Source organism: Canis aureus, chromosome 36 (assembly GCF_053574225.1).
Source record: "Canis aureus isolate CA01 chromosome 36, VMU_Caureus_v.1.0, whole genome shotgun sequence".
Lineage (NCBI taxonomy): Eukaryota > Metazoa > Chordata > Mammalia > Carnivora > Canidae > Canis > Canis aureus.
This window is the reverse complement of record NC_135646.1, coordinates 5,084,418-5,103,108: the sequence shown is the minus strand read 5'-3', so window position 1 is coordinate 5,103,108 and position 18,691 is coordinate 5,084,418. Positions and strand designations below refer to the sequence as shown.

Below are 18,691 nucleotides of genomic sequence, written 5' to 3'. Positions count from 1 at the left end.
AGTGGAGGAGTCCGGGTTGTAGCTGCACACACGACACACTAACTTTATTCACATTGATACAAAAGTAGATCTTTCTAGAAATGTTCTCTTGTGTCAGAGGGTGAGAGTGGAGTGGCACGTGGCGGGAGGGCAGGGGAGGAGGCCCGAGGGAGGCAGGGAGGGTGGGGGCAGAGTGGGGGCCACAGAGGCTGGGCAGCAGGCAGCAGGGGCTGGGCAAGCAGGAAGGGCTCAGAAGAACAGGGGGCGGGAGCCAGGGAACTCAGGCAGGAGAAGGCTCCGGGGAGAATGACTGCCCACGACGGTCCTCTGCTCCTGGCTGGCTGCCAGCTCCCCGTGGCACTTGCGGGGGCTCCGACGGGCAAGAGGCTGGGTAGGTCTGTCCCTTCCCACTCCCCTTTCCTTACACTTCTTGCAGACGACTGGCCGTGCCCAAGAGGGACCAAGGTGGTGGGGTTGGGGACCGAGGAGTGGGCACATGGACGGGTGCTCACACAGGCAAAGAGGGGGCAGAGGCTGGTCTGCCCACCGGGGGGCCCCAGGGCTCTCACTGGGGCAGGGCCTTGAGGATGGCGTTCACCTCCTCCGCCACAGCGGTCAAAGCAAATTCGAACTGGTCCTGGGAAGGGCAGTGGGAGGACGGTCACGAGAGGGCTGACTTCTGCTCCTGCCCCAGGGCAGCTTTTGGGAGGGGGAGCTGGGGAGGTCACTCGGGCGAGGGGGGGGTGTCCTCTTGGGGAAGGGGGGCAGGTGGGGGAGGCAGGGTGTTGCTGGCTTCCCCGGGGAGGGCTGGCGGCTAGGGGCGGGGCAGGGAGGAACAGTCACCTTAGAGCGGACAAGGCCGGGCCGCTGGTCACGGACATGCTCCAGGGTGGCAGCGATGTCAATCTCCTTTACGCCTGGAGGTTGGAGAGGGCACAGGGCTGCTCAGGGGGTGGCCGGGAGAGGAGAGGACCCAGGAAGCCTGGAGCGCCCTGGGGTGGGAGGCTGGGAGGACTGGGCAAAGCCTGGGGATGTGATGCGGGCCTGGGTGCGAGTGGTCTAATCGGGCTGGGCTGCGGGCGCTGCGGGGAAGGTCCTCACCTTTTGCCATGCGGTTCAGTACCATGTCAATGAGGATGTAAGTGCCAGTCCTCCCTGCACCGTCACTGAAACGGGAGATGAGGACAGGCTCACCCAGCAGAAAGGGGGAAGGGCAGAGGAGACGGGGAGGCTAGGCTGGGAGAGCATGAGTGGGCTGAGGGGGCCGCAGTTCTATCCCCTGGGCCCCAGAAATTGGGCCTTGAGTGGGAAGCCTGTGACCCTTGGGGGTGTCACTTGGGTAATGGGCCAACCGAAAAGGAAAGCCCTGGCTGGGTCCTAAGGTGGAAGCCCTGGAGGGGATGGGAAGGGCCCTTTCCAGCCTCTGGCCAGGCTTTTGTTCAGCAAACGTTTGGTGTAAATGGCCAGAGGGTAAATATTCTCCACTTTGTGGGCTGCATGTTAGTGTCTGTGGCACATTCTTCTTTTTTTTCTTTTCCTTCAGCCATTTAAAAATGTGAACAGCATTCTTAGCTCCCGGGTCATTAAAGAAACCAGACGGGATGTTGAACTTGGCCCGTGGGCTGCAGTCGGCCAGCATCAAGGGCACAGGCGGGCAGCATGCACGGGAGATGTACTCGGGGGGAGGACCAGAGAGGGGGTGGGGACCGGGAATGCCCCACCTCAGGGCCCCGGCCCGGGCTGTCCTGTCCCCTTTCATCCGCACCCCTGCCCACAGCCCCTCCACACGCACCTGCAGTGCACAATGATGGGGCAGGAGCGGCCCCGGTAGCACTTGTTCACTTTCCTGCAACAAGAAGCGGGTGTGAGGGTGGGGGGCACCAGCACACACCTGTGGGCCTCTCCTTCTTCCTTTGCTCCCCGAGTGCCCAGGGCAGAGGAGGGAAGAGGGCAGGAGCAATGAGGCAGGGCAGGGGGCAAAGAACCAGAGATGGCGTGGGTGGCGCTGGGCTTGCCTTGTCACTTAAAGAGCTGGGGGCCCAAGCTCTGCACCTTTAATACCTGACTTGGCCTCTTAAGGCCTCAGTTTTCTTGCCTGTAAAATGAGGGTGATAATAATAGTGACCTTCTTCGGTTTGACATACAGTAGGTGCTCAATAAATGGCAGTGCTATCAATGATAATAGACAATATCAATAGCCACCTCTGCTGGAAGTCCAAGGAGAATAGGCTTTCTGGTGACTTCCAGGGTGTCAATCTTGTCACATTCCTGCTCTGTTCCTCTGTTCTCCCTTAGAGCTGCCCAGGCTATTCCCCTCCCCACCCAGGTCCCTTGTATTCCTTGCTACAGAGGACTACGGGTACCCCTTGGCACAAAGTTCTGGCCAGGGGAGGACAACCTCTCAGCCCAGAATGTTATGAGGCTGTCTCCCTCGTCTCAGCACAGGGGCTCTGTGGTTGGGTCATATTTCGACTTGGGGTCCACTTGGACCTCAAACTCTTTACTGCTACCCTGACTTCTGTCCTCTCAGCAGGGAGCAGGGGATTTCTCCCTTCCTCAGTGGGCCCAGTCTAACCTGCCCTTGTCCCTTATGACTTTCCTGCTCTGAGAGTCACCTGCAGTGGGCCCGGACTAGGGAGGACCACCTTCGGGATTATTTGATTATTTCAGGGGAAGCTTGGAATTTAATGGTCTTCCAGTTCGATTCCCCCAGATTTTCAAGGGCCAGGTGACTCTGAATGGTTTTAAAGGAGTCCACGTGGTTGTCAAGCAAGTTGGCTCATGTGTTAGAGAGCTGGGGCCGAACAGAAGTCTCCGCAGTAGCTCCCAATCGTTTAATAATAAAGACGATGAATTGCATCTAGAATTCATTGAGGCTTTGCTGTGTGTCAGGCACTTAAACTAGATTTTACAGAATTTTTCCCATCGACTCTCGTAACGACCCCCTCAAGTATGGGTCATCATCCTTGTTTCACAGGTAAGGAAACAGAGGGAGATCAAGGAACCTGTTCAGGGTCACTCTTAGCACTTAGAGATTATTTTGCTTTCCTTCTGGTAGACCTTCAGCAAACCATATTTATTAAGCAGCAACTAATTTGTTCTGGGTGTCCAATGCCAACTGAGTTTACATAATTATGACCTAAAGCAAAGAAGTGTAACCTTTTAGCCCCCCTTGTGGTCTTAAAAACGGCCCATGCACTAATTCTATAAGCATTTTTTAAATGTGGAAAACAGGAAATAGCTCTATTACCCCTGGCATTGCTTTTGAGAAGCCTCAGAAACTATCCCCAGCTTCCGACTTGCCTGGCTGGCTCAGTCGGAAGAGCATGTGATCCCAGGGTCTTGAGTTTGAGCCCCACATTGACGGTAGAGATTACTTAAATAAATAAACTTGAGAGAGAGAGAGAGAGAGAAAGGAACTATCCCGAGCTTCCCACCCCAGCTCTGCTCTTCTGCTCTCTGCCCAGCACCTGGAGACCCCAGGCCAGCCTGGCAAGAGGCAGAGAAGCAGGAGGAGGCTGCAGTGCGGGCGATGGGGAGGCTGGGGATGCTGGAGGACTGGCCTGGTGGGGGTTCTGCTGTCAGAACAGGGCAAGTCCCCTAGTTAGCTTCCTGTCCCGACCCCCACCAGCCCCCACCGGCTCCACCGAGTCCCCAGGAATCCCGAGATCCTTCCACTACCTTTGATAGTGTTTTTGTCTCCTCGATTCCTCCCCCGCCTCCAGCCCTCCCAGCAGCCTTCAGGGGGCCCCTGGGCCCACATGTCCTGATTGGGTTGTCCTGTCCATGCAGCGGCCACGCCTGCCAATGATCACTTTTGTGACTATGCAACTGGAGAGAGAACACTAGCTGCAGATCACAAAAATGACACTGGCAGCCGTGAGAGGGAGAGAGAGAGAGGAGGGGAGGCGGTGGACAGAGTGGGGAGACGGACGGACAGAGGCAGAGGGGGCCAGGAGGTGGACAAGGAGGAGAGACGGTGTGGAACATGGGAGGGGTGCAGGGGGGCTGAAAGGGGGACAGACTCAGACACTGAGAGACGGAGATGAGGGGAGAGGCAGGGGCGGGCACAGAGGGAAAGGAAGGAAAGACAGACGGGGGTGGGGGGGTGGGGAGAGGGAACAGAGGCAAAGAAACGGCGAGGTGGGCAGGAGGGAGGGAGGGGCCGGGGCACAGCAGACACACAGAATGTGCTGGAGATCGCAAAGAGCAGCGCAGGAGGCGACGCCCAGGAGACACGGGAGCCGGGACCAGGTGGAGGGACAGAAGGCGGGGGCGGTGGAGGGAGCTTGCACTAAGGTGAGCCCTTCCTGGGGGGGGGGGGGGGCACGGCGGAGCCAGACGCGGGGGTTGGCAGGGCGAGAAAAAGGGGTGGGGGGGCACGGCCGGCAGAAGAGCAGAGCGAGGGCAGGACGGGAGCGGGGAGCGGGGAGCGGGGAGCGGGCCGGGGCGGGGCGGGGCGGGGCGCGCGGCCAGCCTGAGCATCAGTCCGGGCTGGGGTGGGGGGAGGGGGGCGGGGGCCGGGGTCAGAGGCGGAGGCTGGGGTCAGGCCGGAGGAGGGCCCGCCTCACAGGACCAGGGCCCGGGGAGGAGCTGGGGGGCGGGGGGGGGGGGACCCCAGCCCGCGCGCGCCCTCCCCGCCGCCCTCACCTGCGGAAGTCCAGCAGCGGCCGCGTGGACGCGGGGGTGCCCTCTGCCGGCCAGCTGAGGAAGTGGAACTGCGTGAGCGTGCGCGTCTCCTGGGTCTGCACGTTCTTCAGGTAGAAGCTGCGCACCAGGAAGTCCTCGCACCAGATGTGCTCCGACACCAGGTTCACCTGCCGAGCAGCGGCCCGGGCCTGAGCTCACCTGGGCGCCCCGAGCGCCGCACGGCCTCTCCAGCCCTCCCAGCCTCCGGGCCGTGCACATGCCACCCATCCAGGGAGCCTACCCGGCCGCCCCCTGCTGTCCCCCAGGCCCCTCGTTGTCTGTGTCACTTATCTGCGGCTCAGGACAACTGGTGCCTCCCCCCCCACAACTACTGTGGGCTTCTGGGGGCCAGGGTCCCTCCTTCCTCTTCCTCACAGAGTCTAGCAAAGTGTCTGTGCGACACACACCATAAACCTTGATGAAATTCTGGTTTTGTTTTCTTTAACCATGAGCAACACCAATTAAAAAAAAAAAAAAGCTTCAGGGCACCTGGGTGGCTCATTGGTTGAGCATCTGCCTTGGGCTCAGGCTGAGCATCTGCCTTGGGCTCAGGGCGTGATCCGGGGGTCCTAGGATGGGGCCCTGCATCAGACTCCCCGCAGGGAACCTGCTTCTCCCTCTGCCTGTGTCTCTGCCTCTCCCTCTCCCTCTCTCTCTGTGTCTCTTTCTCTCATGAATAATTACATAAAATCTTTTAAACAGGCTGCTGAGTGCCCACCTAATAATGAAAAAAACTATCCAGGCTCACCGGGTGACAAGAAGCTTCTGCTGTGCTCTACAGTGGCTCTTGTTTCACGGAGGGGTAAAGCCTTCCATGTGTCAGGAATCTGTTCCTCTTCCCTGGGCTTTGCCTCTGCCCAGTTCCCCCTGCCTATCGTCTCTCCTAATGAAAATGTTTGTTTCTATTCTTCATGTGACTGGTGGTTCTTTCTTTTCTTTCGCTTTTTTTAAGATATTTGTTTATTCATGAGAGACGCAGAGAGAGAGGCAGAGACACAGGCAAAGGGAGAAGCAGGCTCCCTGCAGGGAGCCCGATGTGGGACTTGATCCCAGGACCCCAGGATCATGACCTGAGCCAAAGGCAGACCCTCAACCGCTGAACCACCCAGGCATGCCTGGTTCTTTCTTTCTTTGCTTTGGTCTTCAGGGAACTCAGAGCTAAGTGAGGCTCGATTAAAGTAGGTCCCAATGTTGGTCTTTGCTTTTACTTATCTCTCTGTCTCCTATACTCTCAGCTCTTAGTTTCTTACCTCAGTTTTGGTGGTTTTATAGTTTTATTTCTGTACCTTTCATCACAGGTCACTACAAATGCTCTCTGGCCCTGGACTGGACACACACACACGTAAATATATAATACACGTGTGTACATACGTATGTGTATATGCATGTACATCCATACGAACATGAATGGTTCACTGTCCACTTTCCCCATTTCCACTGTCCCCTGGCCGTGGGGTCTTGCTGACCTCATATACGTGGTAGAGGGAGGACCCCTCATCTGGCCAGTAGCGGTCACACTGCTTGACACCGTCCTCCACCAGTGGGGTCAGCATGACGATGACAGTGCAGCCACTCTCCCACACCATCTAAGGACAGAGACTCCATTCTAATCTGTCCAGCTGCTCTCAGAGACCACCGGTCCCTGGAGAAGCCTTCCTTCCAGAAACTCACCTGCCAGAAGTCTGCGATGGTATGGGACAGCGGGCCCTGTGTGGCTATGTAGGCTGGCATCCGAGGGTCGTGCTCAATCTGGGGCAGGGAAGACACACCATGAGCCTGAATGGGAAACGCTACTATGGAGAGGCGTGGTTGGAGGGAGCAGGCCAGGGCATGGAGGGCTTGAGAAACCTCCATTTCCCTGCCAGGATACCAGGCCCTATAATTCCAGGGCTTGGGGCAGAGGGTGGGCAGATGGTGACCATAAGGAAATGGGAGTTTTTTGTTTGTTTGTTTGGTTTTTTTTTTTTTTTAATGGGAGTTTATGCAGGCAGGATAAAAATGGGGCAGGGGAGGGGGCCGGAGCCAGGGCCACTTACAATGGGGCTGGCGTTGATGTAATCGCTCCGAGAAGGGCTGCTCTCCACCTTCAGCTTGATGCGGACGTGATCATCTGCACAGACCCCACACCCTACCTCAGAGGCCCCTCCAGTTACTGGGGCCCTGGAACCTGTGCCACTTGGCCTGAGCCAGGAGCCAGCCCTTCCCCCAAGGCCTCCAGAGCTCCCAGCAGAGAGATGGCTGGGCCTGGTGGGCCAAGCAGGACTCACTCACAGGGCAGGAAGTCCGGGTGGCGGTTCTTTTTGATGTTGCCCTCCCCCTGGGCGGTGGCACAGGTGTTCGGCTCTGCCTGGTAGGCGCACAGGGCCTGCCACTCCTTGGCCAAGCGGTCCCGGTTCCGCAGGTGGTCCTCCATGTAGGCCTACAGGGATACCACGGCCTGGCTCTGGCCCACGCCACCCGCCTTGCCTCTTCGACCATCCTGTCCCTTCACCCGCTCCGGGCCCAGGCCGGGTCCTGACCAGAATCATGTGTCCCGTGGAGATGTCCATGTTGGCCTGGGCGGGCTCCTCACACCAGGACGGCGTGCTGCTGTGGGAGCTGGGGCTGGCCTGCGCCGCATCACTAAACTGAGAGGACACGCTGCTCACCCGAGAAGGCTCTGGGGGACCCTCTGCCCGGCTGAACAGGGACTTTGCGGCCATATGCTGGCGGCACAGGTCCTGCAGAAGAAAAATCAGGCAGGGTCCCAGGCCCCCTGAAGCCTTTCTCGCAGCATCCTGGGTTCCATTCTAGGCTCATCCTGATTGATTCCATATGAAACCCGTCTCCTCCGGGTTGGCTCTTCGGGCCTGGCCCTCATTCTTCTCAGGGCTGTCCCATCTGGGTGGTGCCTATGACAGCCTCAGACACTGGAGTGGAATCCCAGAGTTGTTGCACTGGGAAGAACTTTAGGAAGCACCTGCTCCCAATTCCCATCCATTCAAAATACCCCCCCTTCCCCCCCCCCCCCCCCCCCCCGCCCGCCATACACCTCTGCTTGGGTTTCTGTAGCCCTGGCCTGGGTATTCCCAAGGACGGGTGCTCACTCTCCGTCCAACACCCCACCCTCACCCCATGTGACACCCAGACTCCCACACCCCTTCCATTACATCTCATCAGCAAGCTTTTGGGGCTGCACACCTGGTACTCAAAGGTAGTGTCACCATGGGCCCCCTCAGGGCCTAGTGCTGCCAGGCGCTCCTTGTCTCGCTGCCGTGCATGCTGCCGCACACACAAAGCCACTGCCAGAGCCACCAGCAGCCCGGCCACCCCTGCCAGGGCCACCACGGTGAGTAGCACTGAGCGCATGGGAGAGGTGCTGCGGGCTGGCCGGGGAAGAACCGCAGCTGCCTCCTCCCTCTGTGGGAACAAGGCCAGCATCACCGCGGGGGTCAGTGGCTGGGGAGCCGAGGGGCTGTTCCTCAACCCTGTCCCCCCATGCCACACTCCCTGCTATGGTATCTCTAGGGCAAAGCTGGGAAGGCAAGGGCAGGGGGAAGGAGGAGGGGGAGGAGCCACTGGGGCCGTCTGGTGGCCAGAAAGAGAACTGCAAGGGGGGGAGGCTGCTTTGGCAAAGCCCGGGTCGGGGGCGGGGCGGGCAACCAGGTACAGGAGGCTTCGGCTCCGGTTTCCCTGCCAAGTTTGCCCCCGTCTCTTGTGGGCAATGTCCACCCTCCGGGGTTTCCGCTGATTCTTCAGTTAGCTCCTACCTGTCCCACTCCCGTCTGCAAGATCTGCAGCCCTGTCTGTGCTTCCAGTTCCGCCTTCACCAGGCCTGCAGGGAAGACATAGGTCAGACTGTCTCCGGCTCCATGTGCTCTCCAGCCCGTGTCCCGCTCTGCTAGGTGGCAGGCACAGCCCGGGTGTTGGGAACAGTTCAAGGGGAGGCATCAGCCACAGGCCTGGGTATGTCCTACTAGGGCTGGGGCTGGGACCAGGCGGTATTTACCAGCTTGCTGGGTCACATCAGCCAAAGACAGGTTCTGTTCATTGTGTCGGATGCGGAAGGTGAGGGCCGGTCCCACCACACTGCCAAACAGGAGCTGCGTTACCGCCTCACCCACCACAGCCCCCAGACGGTGAGCTCGGGCCCTCTGCACAGGAGAGGACCAAGCTGAGGCTGATCAGAGATGCCTTAAAGGGATGTTTGAGGGCAATGCTGGATGAGGCCAGCATCCGGTGAGGGTGTGTGTGTGTGTGTGTGTGTGTGTGTGTGTGTGGTGGGGGTACCTTCAATGCAGCTGGGAGCATCTCTGACCCCACCTGGGCCACTTACCCAAGACTTTGTCTTCCCTTCCTTCCCTGAGCCCCTCTAGCCACCTCTCCCCTCGAGCTACCTTCTAAATCCTTGCTTCCCCAGCTGGATACCAGCCCCACCTGATGTTGATGAAGCTGCCCGAGGACACGTGCACATGCTCAGCTAGGATCTCCAGCAGCTTCACTCCTGCGGCCAGACTCAGGGGCCTGGAGGTGGGGAGCAGGGAATGGAAAGAAAGTAGGGATCCTATTGGCCACTTTCTTGAAACAAGCTATCTCCAAGGGTGCAGAGGAGCCCACCCCCCGTCCACTCTACATCTGGATTTCTGCTCTCTGCTTCTTGCCGGGAGGCCAGCCCACACAACACCCCCCCACCCTGGGGGGCTGAAGCCCTTACTTCTGGTCGGTGACAATGTAGCCATACTCCTCTGCTGATGACTGAGCTGAGGGCTGCCTCACCAGTGTGGGCTGGCTCTGGCCCAGTGGACTTTTCTTCTCCAGCAGGACAGGTGTGGCAAGGTGGCTAGCAGTTTTGGGAGGCTCAGAGGATCCAGAGCTCGGCACCTGCTGGGCTTTGCTGGCAGTGGGGCTGGCAGTGGGGTACCCAGGCAGGGAGGGTGTGGGGGGTGGAGGCTCTGCCGTGTTTCCACCCTGCACCTGCTCCTCCATTGTCTGCATAGAAGAGAGGACAGAGGTGTGGTCTCTGGACAGTATAGGGGATGGGAGGGATGGGGGTCCACACTGTAGGGACTCTGAAGTCCCTAAAGAGGACCCTGGGACTTGTTTCTTTCCACCCCCACCCCCACCCCCACCCCCGGGCTCAGGGCAGCACTGGGCCCAGAGAGGTCACCCAGAAAAGTGATTTAGGTGGATGAATGAATGAATAAAGGACTGGATGAGTGCGACATGGTCAGTAATGATCCAGAAGATGGAGCTGGAGTGAGGAGAACCTCTGGAGGGAGGGCCGGTGGTGTTAGGAGACATGAACAGGCAGGTAATGGTTTTTAGACTTCTGTTTAGCTCCAAAATCTCAGAAGTCGAACATGTGAGAAAGAGAGCTCTTCAGGCTACAGGGGGTCAGAGCCTGCATGCTTGCAACTCCCCTCTTCACCTAGGGATCCTCAGGGTAGGGTCTGAAATGACTGTAGTGAAAAAAGCAGCAAATTGGAAATTCCAGCTTCTAGACCCAATTTGCCCTCAACTTGAGGTGAGATCTTAAGGCCACGGCTTGGAGTCTCTGGTCCCTGGTGCTCCCCAGCCCCCACCCCAAATGAGGAAGGTTGGAGGATACAGATCAGGGTCCCAATGCTGAGGTTTAGATTTTGACAAGGGGGGTTTGCTGCTAGGGGCACCACGGGGCAGGGAGGTGTCACGAACTCACTTTCTTGACGTCAGCTCCAACATTTACAACCCCTCCTGTAGAGACAGGATAAACAAGATTCTGGGCAAAGGACCAAGGTGAAGGTCTACATAACATAGGCAGGAGAAAGGGCCAGAGGCCCTGGGCCTGTTGTATCTTCTGTGGCCTCTTTTCTCTCTGTCAGTGACCTAGCCCTGTTTTTGGTCTCATCCTAAGCATGACCTCATCCTTGTTTGCTTCTACCTTATAATTGTTGTATCAGTTCCTTCCAGAGTTATTGGCTACACCTCTCAAAACTATTCTTTGTTCAGTCTCCCTACCCATCAATTATTGGCTTCACTTGGTATTGGCCACTTCCTTCCTCAGAGGCTGTTATCAACAACCCACCTTCCTTGGTGCCTCCTGATCCCTGCCCATCCCCCTGTTGGCCTCTTCTTTCCATTACTACCACCTTCCAGGTCTTTCCAGCTCACCACCCCACTCCCTTGCTTCCTGCCCTTGCCAGGCAATGACCCTGTGCTTGTGTCTCAAAAGAACTCCCTTCTCTGACCCTGACCCTTCCCCTCTAGGCTGTTCCATGTGGTCTTGACAGGTGGGGCAAGAGGCCATCATGGAGCTGGTAGTTGCTGGTCTCTCGCCCTGGACACTCACCCAGATTTCGTCCTGCGCCCTTGGGCAGCAGCTGCAGCAGGGTTGAGAGGGTGGAGAGCTGCTCAGGGGTCAGCTGACGCAGCTCCACCCCATAGCCCGCCAGCATAGCTGCCAGTCTCTGCAGAGTCACGTCTGCTGGGAGCCAGACACAGAGCTTATGGCGAGATGGTGGTGGGGAGGTGCTGGTGGTAAGATGAACTTGTGGGATGCATTTGGGGGTGGGAGGGCACTAGTATACTTAAGAGCTTCTTCTCAAACACCAGGACACTGATGCCCTCCACCTTCCAGCTCTTGTCCACACTTTGGGGGAAAGGCCTTCTTAGGGCCAAGACCAAACTACAGGCCCATTATGGACATCGTGACTCTCCAGCTGAGGAAGAGTTATAACACCTCCACCGCCCCACCACCCTGTATTCCCACTGCCTACCTAGTGCCTGGCATAGATCAGGCTGTCAGTAGATATTAGTTAAATGTAGGAATGACTTCAAAGACAAATTAACAAATGCATGGATAGTTTGGGAGGAGTCCCCGAAAGCAGCCCCCACGGAAGGATGCTGAGAACTCTGTTACCTGGCTGCTCTGCTGGAGAAGGAGGCTTCTCTCTGCGACCTTCTAGCCCTTCCTCCTCATAGCCCTCTGAGGAGTCCTTTGCCCGTCTGCTGCCCCCTTGGTCTGGCAGCCTCGGTGCCCTGGCCCTGCTGGGCACTGGCAGCTCCTGGGCCAGGTAGAGAAGCCCTGACTCCTGGAAAAGTTGACCAGGTGAAGGCCCTGGGGGGTCCCCGTAGGAATGGTCAGAGTGAGCCCCAAACATGGCCTTGGAGGCAGTTCTGCTGAAGAGGGTGGAGGATTCGGCCTTGGGCAGGGGGCCAACACTGACCATCCCTGGGGAGCCCTCTGAGCCCCGGGAGCCATCGCGGGAGCCAAACTGTGGGGAAATCGGAGATCCAGGTCAGAGCAGATATCAGGGCTTGGGGGACAGACATTGGGCTGGGGCCAGTGTTCACAGCTCACCTGATGGAACAGGTAGGGCTGCAGCAGGGCAGGTTCATAACTCAGAGCAGGGTGGGGGGCCTGCGGGGGTAGCAGTAGATGCTCCAAGAGAGGGTGCAGCAGCTCAGCCTGCAGGGGGGACAGTGGAGAGCCCACCCCAGCTCCACCCCCACCCACTGGAGGTTGAGGAAGCCGGTGCTGGGCAGCAGGGGTGGAGCCAGTAGGGAGGCCTTGTAGAAGCAGCTCCCCAGCAGGACCAGGTCTTCTGGGCACCAAGCCAGATCTGGGGAAGAAAGCAAAGCGTTGTGTGTATGTGTTGGTTGTGTGGGGCAGGAGTGTCCAGAGAACTACAAGAGGCAGAGATGGTGGACCAGCAGGCTTAGAAGCTTAGGGTAAGCCCAACCTCTTAAGAAATGAGGTAGCCTCAGGGGAAGAGAGAAGAGAATGGGGAAGGGCTAGAGGGCCAAGCCTGGGCATTGCCTCCCTGGTAAGCACACCTAGGTCCCTGAAACACCCAGGAGGTCAGGGAAATGTGAGACGAGGGATGGAGGAAAGAATGGGTGCAGGGGGAGGCAGTCAGGCACCTCTACAGACAAACTGTGGCTGCAGTATGCCCCATTCCCCCTGTACTCACATTCCCACACCTGGCTCTCCAAGTGTACGTTCAAGCATTCAGTTCAAACTTCAGTACTATGCCCCCCGACTCTGCTCTCCCACCCCACTCTGCCTTTTTCATCTTGGAATCATCATTTGAGCCCCATGGCCCTCGTTTGCTTTCCTCTCTGCTTGCAGGGTCTGAAGAATGCCTTCGGAGGCCCTAACCACAGAAAGACTATGGTCTCTCCACATACACTTCCACATACTAATGAAATGGAACATTAAATAATTTCAGTATGACAAGATTCTCATTTGTCCCATGCTGACTCCATTGATGCTTCTTTTATTTTTTTTTTAAGATTTTATTTACTTATTCATGAGAGATATATAGAGAGAGAAGCAGAGACACAGGCAGAGGGAGAAGCAGGCTCCATGCAGGGAGCCTGATGTGGGACTCGATCCCGGGACTCCAGGATCACACCCTGGGCCGAAGGCAGGCGCTAAACCACTGAGCCACCCAGGGATCCCCTTGATGCTTCTTTTAAATTATGAAATGTCCAAGTTTTTACATTTTTTTCTGTTTTGCTGGATCCCCAGGGGTGATCTCAGGTCATGCTGAGCATGTGAATATGTTATGACCACTCCTGAACCTCTTTTACCTGTGCCTGAGGCTACTCACCTTGAAGGCCACTTCCCTTCCCCTTCCCTCTGTCCATCAGGATGGGACCCAGACCCACCAGCCTTGCTATGCTAGAGCTGTTGAGAAATGATGCCTACCTGTCCCTTGGACGGGGCTCTGGGGGGCGAAGCCTGGGGATGCGTTCCATCTCCTGGGAGATCACATACTGAGTGAGGTCATCGTGCCAGGACAATCCTGCCAGGGGATAGGATAGGGTGAGGTTGGCTCGGGACAGTCTGAGGGCCCAGTAACATGGACCAGTGGAAATCAAAAACTGCACTCCCTACCCTGCAGTATATTGAGTTTGGCAGAGCAGAGGGGCAGTGGAGGTGGCCCAGGGACCTGGGGGTGATCTGAGCTATCCTTCCCACTCTCAGGTACAGATTTTGAAGTCAGACTGCCTCCACTGAGACTAAGTTTGAATCCTCTGCCATTTATTCATTGTGCAACTTTGGGCAAATTACCAAACCTGTCTGAGCCTCAATTCTCTCATCTGTAAAATAGGGGTTTATACTTCCTAAGATTGTGATAATTAAAATAACCCAATGTAACTTGGTAAGAACAGTACCTGTCACATAGTGAACTTTAAACACCTGCTCTTATTATTAATTATTATTATTATCCTCATTATTATTCCTATTCTTTTTGTTGATGCTGAACCTTACTTATCTTTGTAAAGTGGGAATAATACATCCTTCATGGAGCTATTGTGAAGATCAAGTGCAATCAGAGAAATGAAAGTGCTTAGAAAACTCTAAAGCTACACACATTTTAAACATTCACCACCACCACCACCAGCAGCAGCAGCAGCAGCAGCAGCAGCAGCATCAATCATCCTATGCTGAGGCAGATCTCCTGTTTGACTCTTTCCTTTCATGAAACTGTTCTCAGGCAAAGTCAGTTACCTATTCTAAAGGCATAATCTCCCACGCTCCACCTCCATTCCTTCTTCCTTGCTCCTAAGTTAATAGTCTGTACTGCTTCTAATTCACATTCTAAGATTGATTAGCATCCATACCTGCCTCCTTGCCTCTGAACATCAGATCACTCATCCTATCTAAGGCCAATTGCTTCACTTGAGCACTGGATTTCATCCCTTGCTATCTACTTAAGAATATCTTCTCCACAACTTCCTCCTATTTCCTACATGATCATTTTCCTCTGTTCTCTACTGAATTATTCCCTTTATCACTCAAACATGGAATACCTTTAATCTTATAAAGTTACTGTATGACCCCACATTCCTCTCCAGTGATCACTCCATTTCTTTCCTTTTCTTTCCAGCAAGACTCCTTGAAAGTGTTATCTCTATCTACCAGCTGTATCCAATTCTTTTCGTCTCCTTCCCTCCTCTATTCAGGATTTTATTCCCACTCATTCTACCAAAACTATTTCAATCAAAATCACCTGTTCTATCAAAACTATTTTCATCAAAATCACCAGTAACTTCTGCATAGCTAACTAAAGCCAGTGGCCAATTCTCTGATCTCATCTTACTTCACCTACCATCATTATTTGACACTATTGATCACTCCTTCCTCTGTGGTACATTTCACGTGGCTTCTAGGACACTGAACATTCTTGTTTTTCCTCCTACCTCATTGTCTCCCTCTTCTCAGTCTACCTTGTTGGTTCTTCTCCTTGTCCTGGTCCTTTTATTATTATAATTCTCTAGGCTTCTTCTTCATATACACCAAATCCTTTGGTTATCTCACCTACCTTATGAGTTCACTTGCCATTAATATGCCAAAGAACTCCAAATTCATATCTCCACTCCAGAATCCTCCATCTCTTTTCAAAACCGAACTCATACTCTCAACTTCCACTTTACTTGAATAAACATCTTAAATTTAATATATTCAAAACTGAACACCTCCTCCTCCAAATTGATCCTTCTGTATAATTAATGACATCTCCATTAATCAATTATTCAGGCAATAAAACCTGTTGTCATTCTTGACACTTCCCTTTCTTTCACAGCATTTTCCAATATTTCATGATAACATGCTTACTACCTGTAAAATATATATAGAATTCTCTTATTCCTTTCTACCTCCCTGCAATCACCTGATCCATGCCACATTCATCTCTTACATGAGTTATTGTGGTAGCTTTTAATGACCTCCAGCTTCTACCCTTGACTCCCTTCCATCTATTCTTAACAGCAACAAGCTTGATCTTATTAAAGTAGAGGTGAGATTATGTATCCCTATGCTTAAAACATTGTCATGGGTTCCTCTTTGACTCAGAGTAAAGACAACATCCATCCATACATTCTCTTGTAGGTCCCTACAATGATCTGCATCCCTATTTCCCAATACCTATCTGCATCTTCCACTTTCCCTCTCTATCCCTCCTTTACAGCCAGACCATAGAGGCGTTCTCCATGGTATTCTTCAAACTCATGCTCCTGCTTTAGTAAAGCCTTTTGTTCTAGCTCTTTGATCAGCTTGAAACACTGCCCCCAATAACCTCCTGGAAAACATCTCCACTTCCTTGATGTCTTTGTTCAAATTTCATAGTCTCAATAAGATCTATCTTGACCACTCAATTTGATACTGAAGCTTCTTACCCCACCATTTCTGACCCCTTTATCATGCTATGATATTTGTTTTTTTTCCATGGCATTTATCACCTTATAACATACTATGTATTTTCTAATTTGTATATTGTATTCCCCTTATCTCCCAAAATGTAAGTCCCAGTAGACAGAGATCATTGTCTGTTTTATTCCCTGATACATCCCAAGCACCGAGAATTAAGCTTGCCACATAGTAAATACTCAACAAATAGTTGTTGAGTGAGTGATTTTGATGAGTGAGCTGTTCTGGCTGAGGACTCCAGAATTCATAATTGTGGAGCACTCAGACAGTTCCAGGGAATAGACTGGTCCTAAGGAGATGGACACTGGCTTCTTTCAGTGGCTCCTTCTGTGGAAGCCTCTAGACTCCTTCCAAGAGTCCAAGTGTGAATAGCCCATCTCTATGGTTCCACCCCGACTCCTGTCTTGTCCCCTTCTCCAGCAAGGTCTGGGAAGGTGAGGCTCTAGAAGTAGGTGTGATAACAATGTTTCATGAAGAGAAATTCTCAAGTCAGGTGGCCCCTCACTTCCCCACCCTTATCTAACCAAATTCCAGTGTCTCTCCTTCAGTGCAGCTAGACCTCACCTTGGGACATGAGTTGTCGGAGCACACTTTGTAAGCGCTGAAGAACTGGGGAGGTGACTTGCAAAAGGGGCCGGGCCTGCCCCACTCCCACCTGGCACTGTCCAAATAAGCCATCTAAGAGCACAAAAGTGGTGTCAGCAAGGAGCTTTCAGAGTCCAGGTTGCAAAAGGGCATTACTCTCTCCATCTCTATTGGCTTCAGAGAACTCTGTTCCTTCAAGCCATTCCTTCTTCACAAGCCTAGCACCCCTTCCCCCCTTCCAGGCCTCCCACACACACATCTTTCATGTTGTGTCCCCTGTCTTGTAAATCCTATGCCTGGTCCTCACTCACCCTGAATACAGACTTCAAGGTGAGAGCAGAGTCTGCGATCAAACAGACAGCCTGTAGAGGGAAAAGCAAGCAGAGGCTAAGACACCCACACACATAGAAGGGTAAGAGAATGGACAGGCTGGGAAAGGGGGAAACAGATGAGGCCCATTCTTTCATTCTCAGAAAGGCTTTAAGCTGGGAGGAGAGTAGGGAGGCCTAGAATTCTTAAGAGAAGGAAGCACAGGATCTGGCTTTGGATTTTAAGGATCTGAGAGTCTGGATCTTTTCCCTAAAAGCCTCAGTTGGCTTAACTGAGTGATGGGGAGAAGAAGCCTTGCAAGCGCAGGGGGTACTGAAGGATCGTATACTTCTATTGTCATAGAATTACTATGGGGGGGATTTTTGGCCAAATTCTGAGGAAAACGGGACTTTCCTCCCCAAATCTCCAAAAGCATTCTCACTATGATAGGCTGGGACTCCAACGAGATGGAAACCCAGGCACACCTTCCCTTCGTGTAGGAAAGGGGTAGGGGTGGGGTGTCTGGAAAGCAGCGCTCCCCACACCGTCCCTAGGTCAGCGGCCCGAGCCGCTGGCGCTGTCCGCGGTGCTGAAGCTCCGAGTCTGGCGCCGCCGAGGGCTAGCTAGCTCGGAAGCAGTTACCGGGGAGGGAAGGGTACTAGGGTCGGGAGCCTCCACGAGACCTGACCCCTCCGCCGTTCTAGACTTCACTTACCCCCCTACCAATCCACAGCGCCACAGGAAGTACCCCGCACTGGTCTCCAAGCCAGGTGGGGAAGGAGGGCGTCAGACGGGGAGGCTGCGCCCCTTCCCCCACGCGCCCCATCCCCCTCCCCCGGCCCGTGAGTCAGCGCTGACTGTCTCTGTCCGCTCAGATGTGAGTCAGCACCGGCCTGGCTGTGGGGAGGGGGCCCGGAAAGGACCCTTCTCTCTTCACCCTCCTTTGCCGCCTCCTCTAGCCGTCGTCCTCTTATTGGAGATGAGGTCGCAGCAATCTGCCTCTCGGGACTTAGAGGGAAACCCTGGCCCCTCCCTCGGTCTGATCCTCTCCTGGGAGCTGGGACCCCATGCTCAGTGGCCCCAACTCCTGCCCGAACGCCGGGGCTCCCTCTTCCTACCCCTACCTCCCACCCCCATCCCTCAGCGCCAATCACCACTTCTTTGGCGCCTCAGCGCCACTTGCTTCGCCCGTGGTCTTGCAGCCCGTCTCTAAATCCTTCCGTCCATAAGCACCCCCATTCCTCCTCCCAAACCCGCAATCCTTCCCCGAGCCTGCTTCTCCTCGGTCCCGCCCCCGTATTCCAGCCCCACCTCCAGGCCTACGCCCCTTTCCTCCCAGACGCCCTCTCGTCTTCCCCGTCTCCCAGCGCTTACCCCTGCCCGACTCCAGACACCTATTCCACCCGAGGTTCCTACCTTCGTGACACCTCTCCCCACCCCCCACCGAGTTACGCTCCCGGCCCCATCCTCCACCCCCCACCCCACCCCCCACGTTTCCTCCTGACCGTGGGCACTAATGGCGCTGCAGCCTCCCGGGCGGCTGCTCAGCAGCAGGAGGCAGAGGAGCAGCCGGAGCCCCCCGGAGCCCCCGGGACCCCCAGGCCGCCGCGGGCGCCGCATCCTTCCGGGCTCGGCGCGCTCGCTCCCCTGCCACAACCGCAGCGACGCCGGCCGGAGCCAGCCACAGGGGCCGAGGCGGGGCCTGCCGCTCCCCACCCACCGGCGAGGCGGGGTCTATACGCCCCTCTCGCGGCAACTCGGCCAACCCTGGGCGGGTGGTGACGACATCTCCACCCCCGGCTCTTACGCTTATTTGCGTCACACGTGGCGTAAGAGCTCTGTCTTACGGAGGTGCCTGCCCGCAGCTCTTCTCCCTCCACCGTAGAGTAGGCGCTGCAGTAGCATTCCCCCTTGGCCCCACCCCCTTTGGACACACATTTCTCGCCAAGGACT

General features: G+C 55.3%; 1 protein-coding gene across 5 annotated transcripts; it reads right to left on the bottom strand.

Annotated features, from left to right (window-relative positions):
• Positions 1–16: 16 nt before the first annotated feature.
• Positions 17–18,448, bottom strand: PTPRN (protein tyrosine phosphatase receptor type N). Of its 5 annotated transcripts, none has more exons than XM_077884901.1 (23): positions 18,244–18,448; positions 16,741–16,791; positions 16,409–16,522; positions 13,340–13,436; positions 11,987–12,248; positions 11,546–11,900; positions 10,976–11,110; positions 10,346–10,380; positions 9,362–9,636; positions 9,085–9,171; positions 8,657–8,736; positions 8,418–8,482; positions 7,849–8,067; positions 7,188–7,388; positions 6,940–7,087; positions 6,705–6,778; positions 6,340–6,444; positions 6,135–6,254; positions 4,630–4,796; positions 1,772–1,825; positions 1,081–1,145; positions 823–896; positions 17–616 (listed from the first exon to the last, which is right to left on the bottom strand). In XM_077884901.1, the coding sequence occupies exons 1-23, from the start codon at positions 18,356–18,358 to the stop codon at positions 545–547; spliced, it is 2,970 nt and encodes a 989-aa protein (XP_077741027.1). In that variant the 5' UTR covers positions 18,359–18,448; the 3' UTR covers positions 17–544. The 5 variants fall into 5 exon arrangements, with proteins under 5 accessions (XP_077741027.1, XP_077741028.1, XP_077741029.1 ...); XM_077884902.1 differs by having other exon boundaries at positions 10,976–11,107; positions 18,244–18,447; XM_077884903.1 differs by having other exon boundaries at positions 6,340–6,417; positions 18,244–18,444.
• Positions 18,449–18,691: the final 243 nt, after the last annotated feature.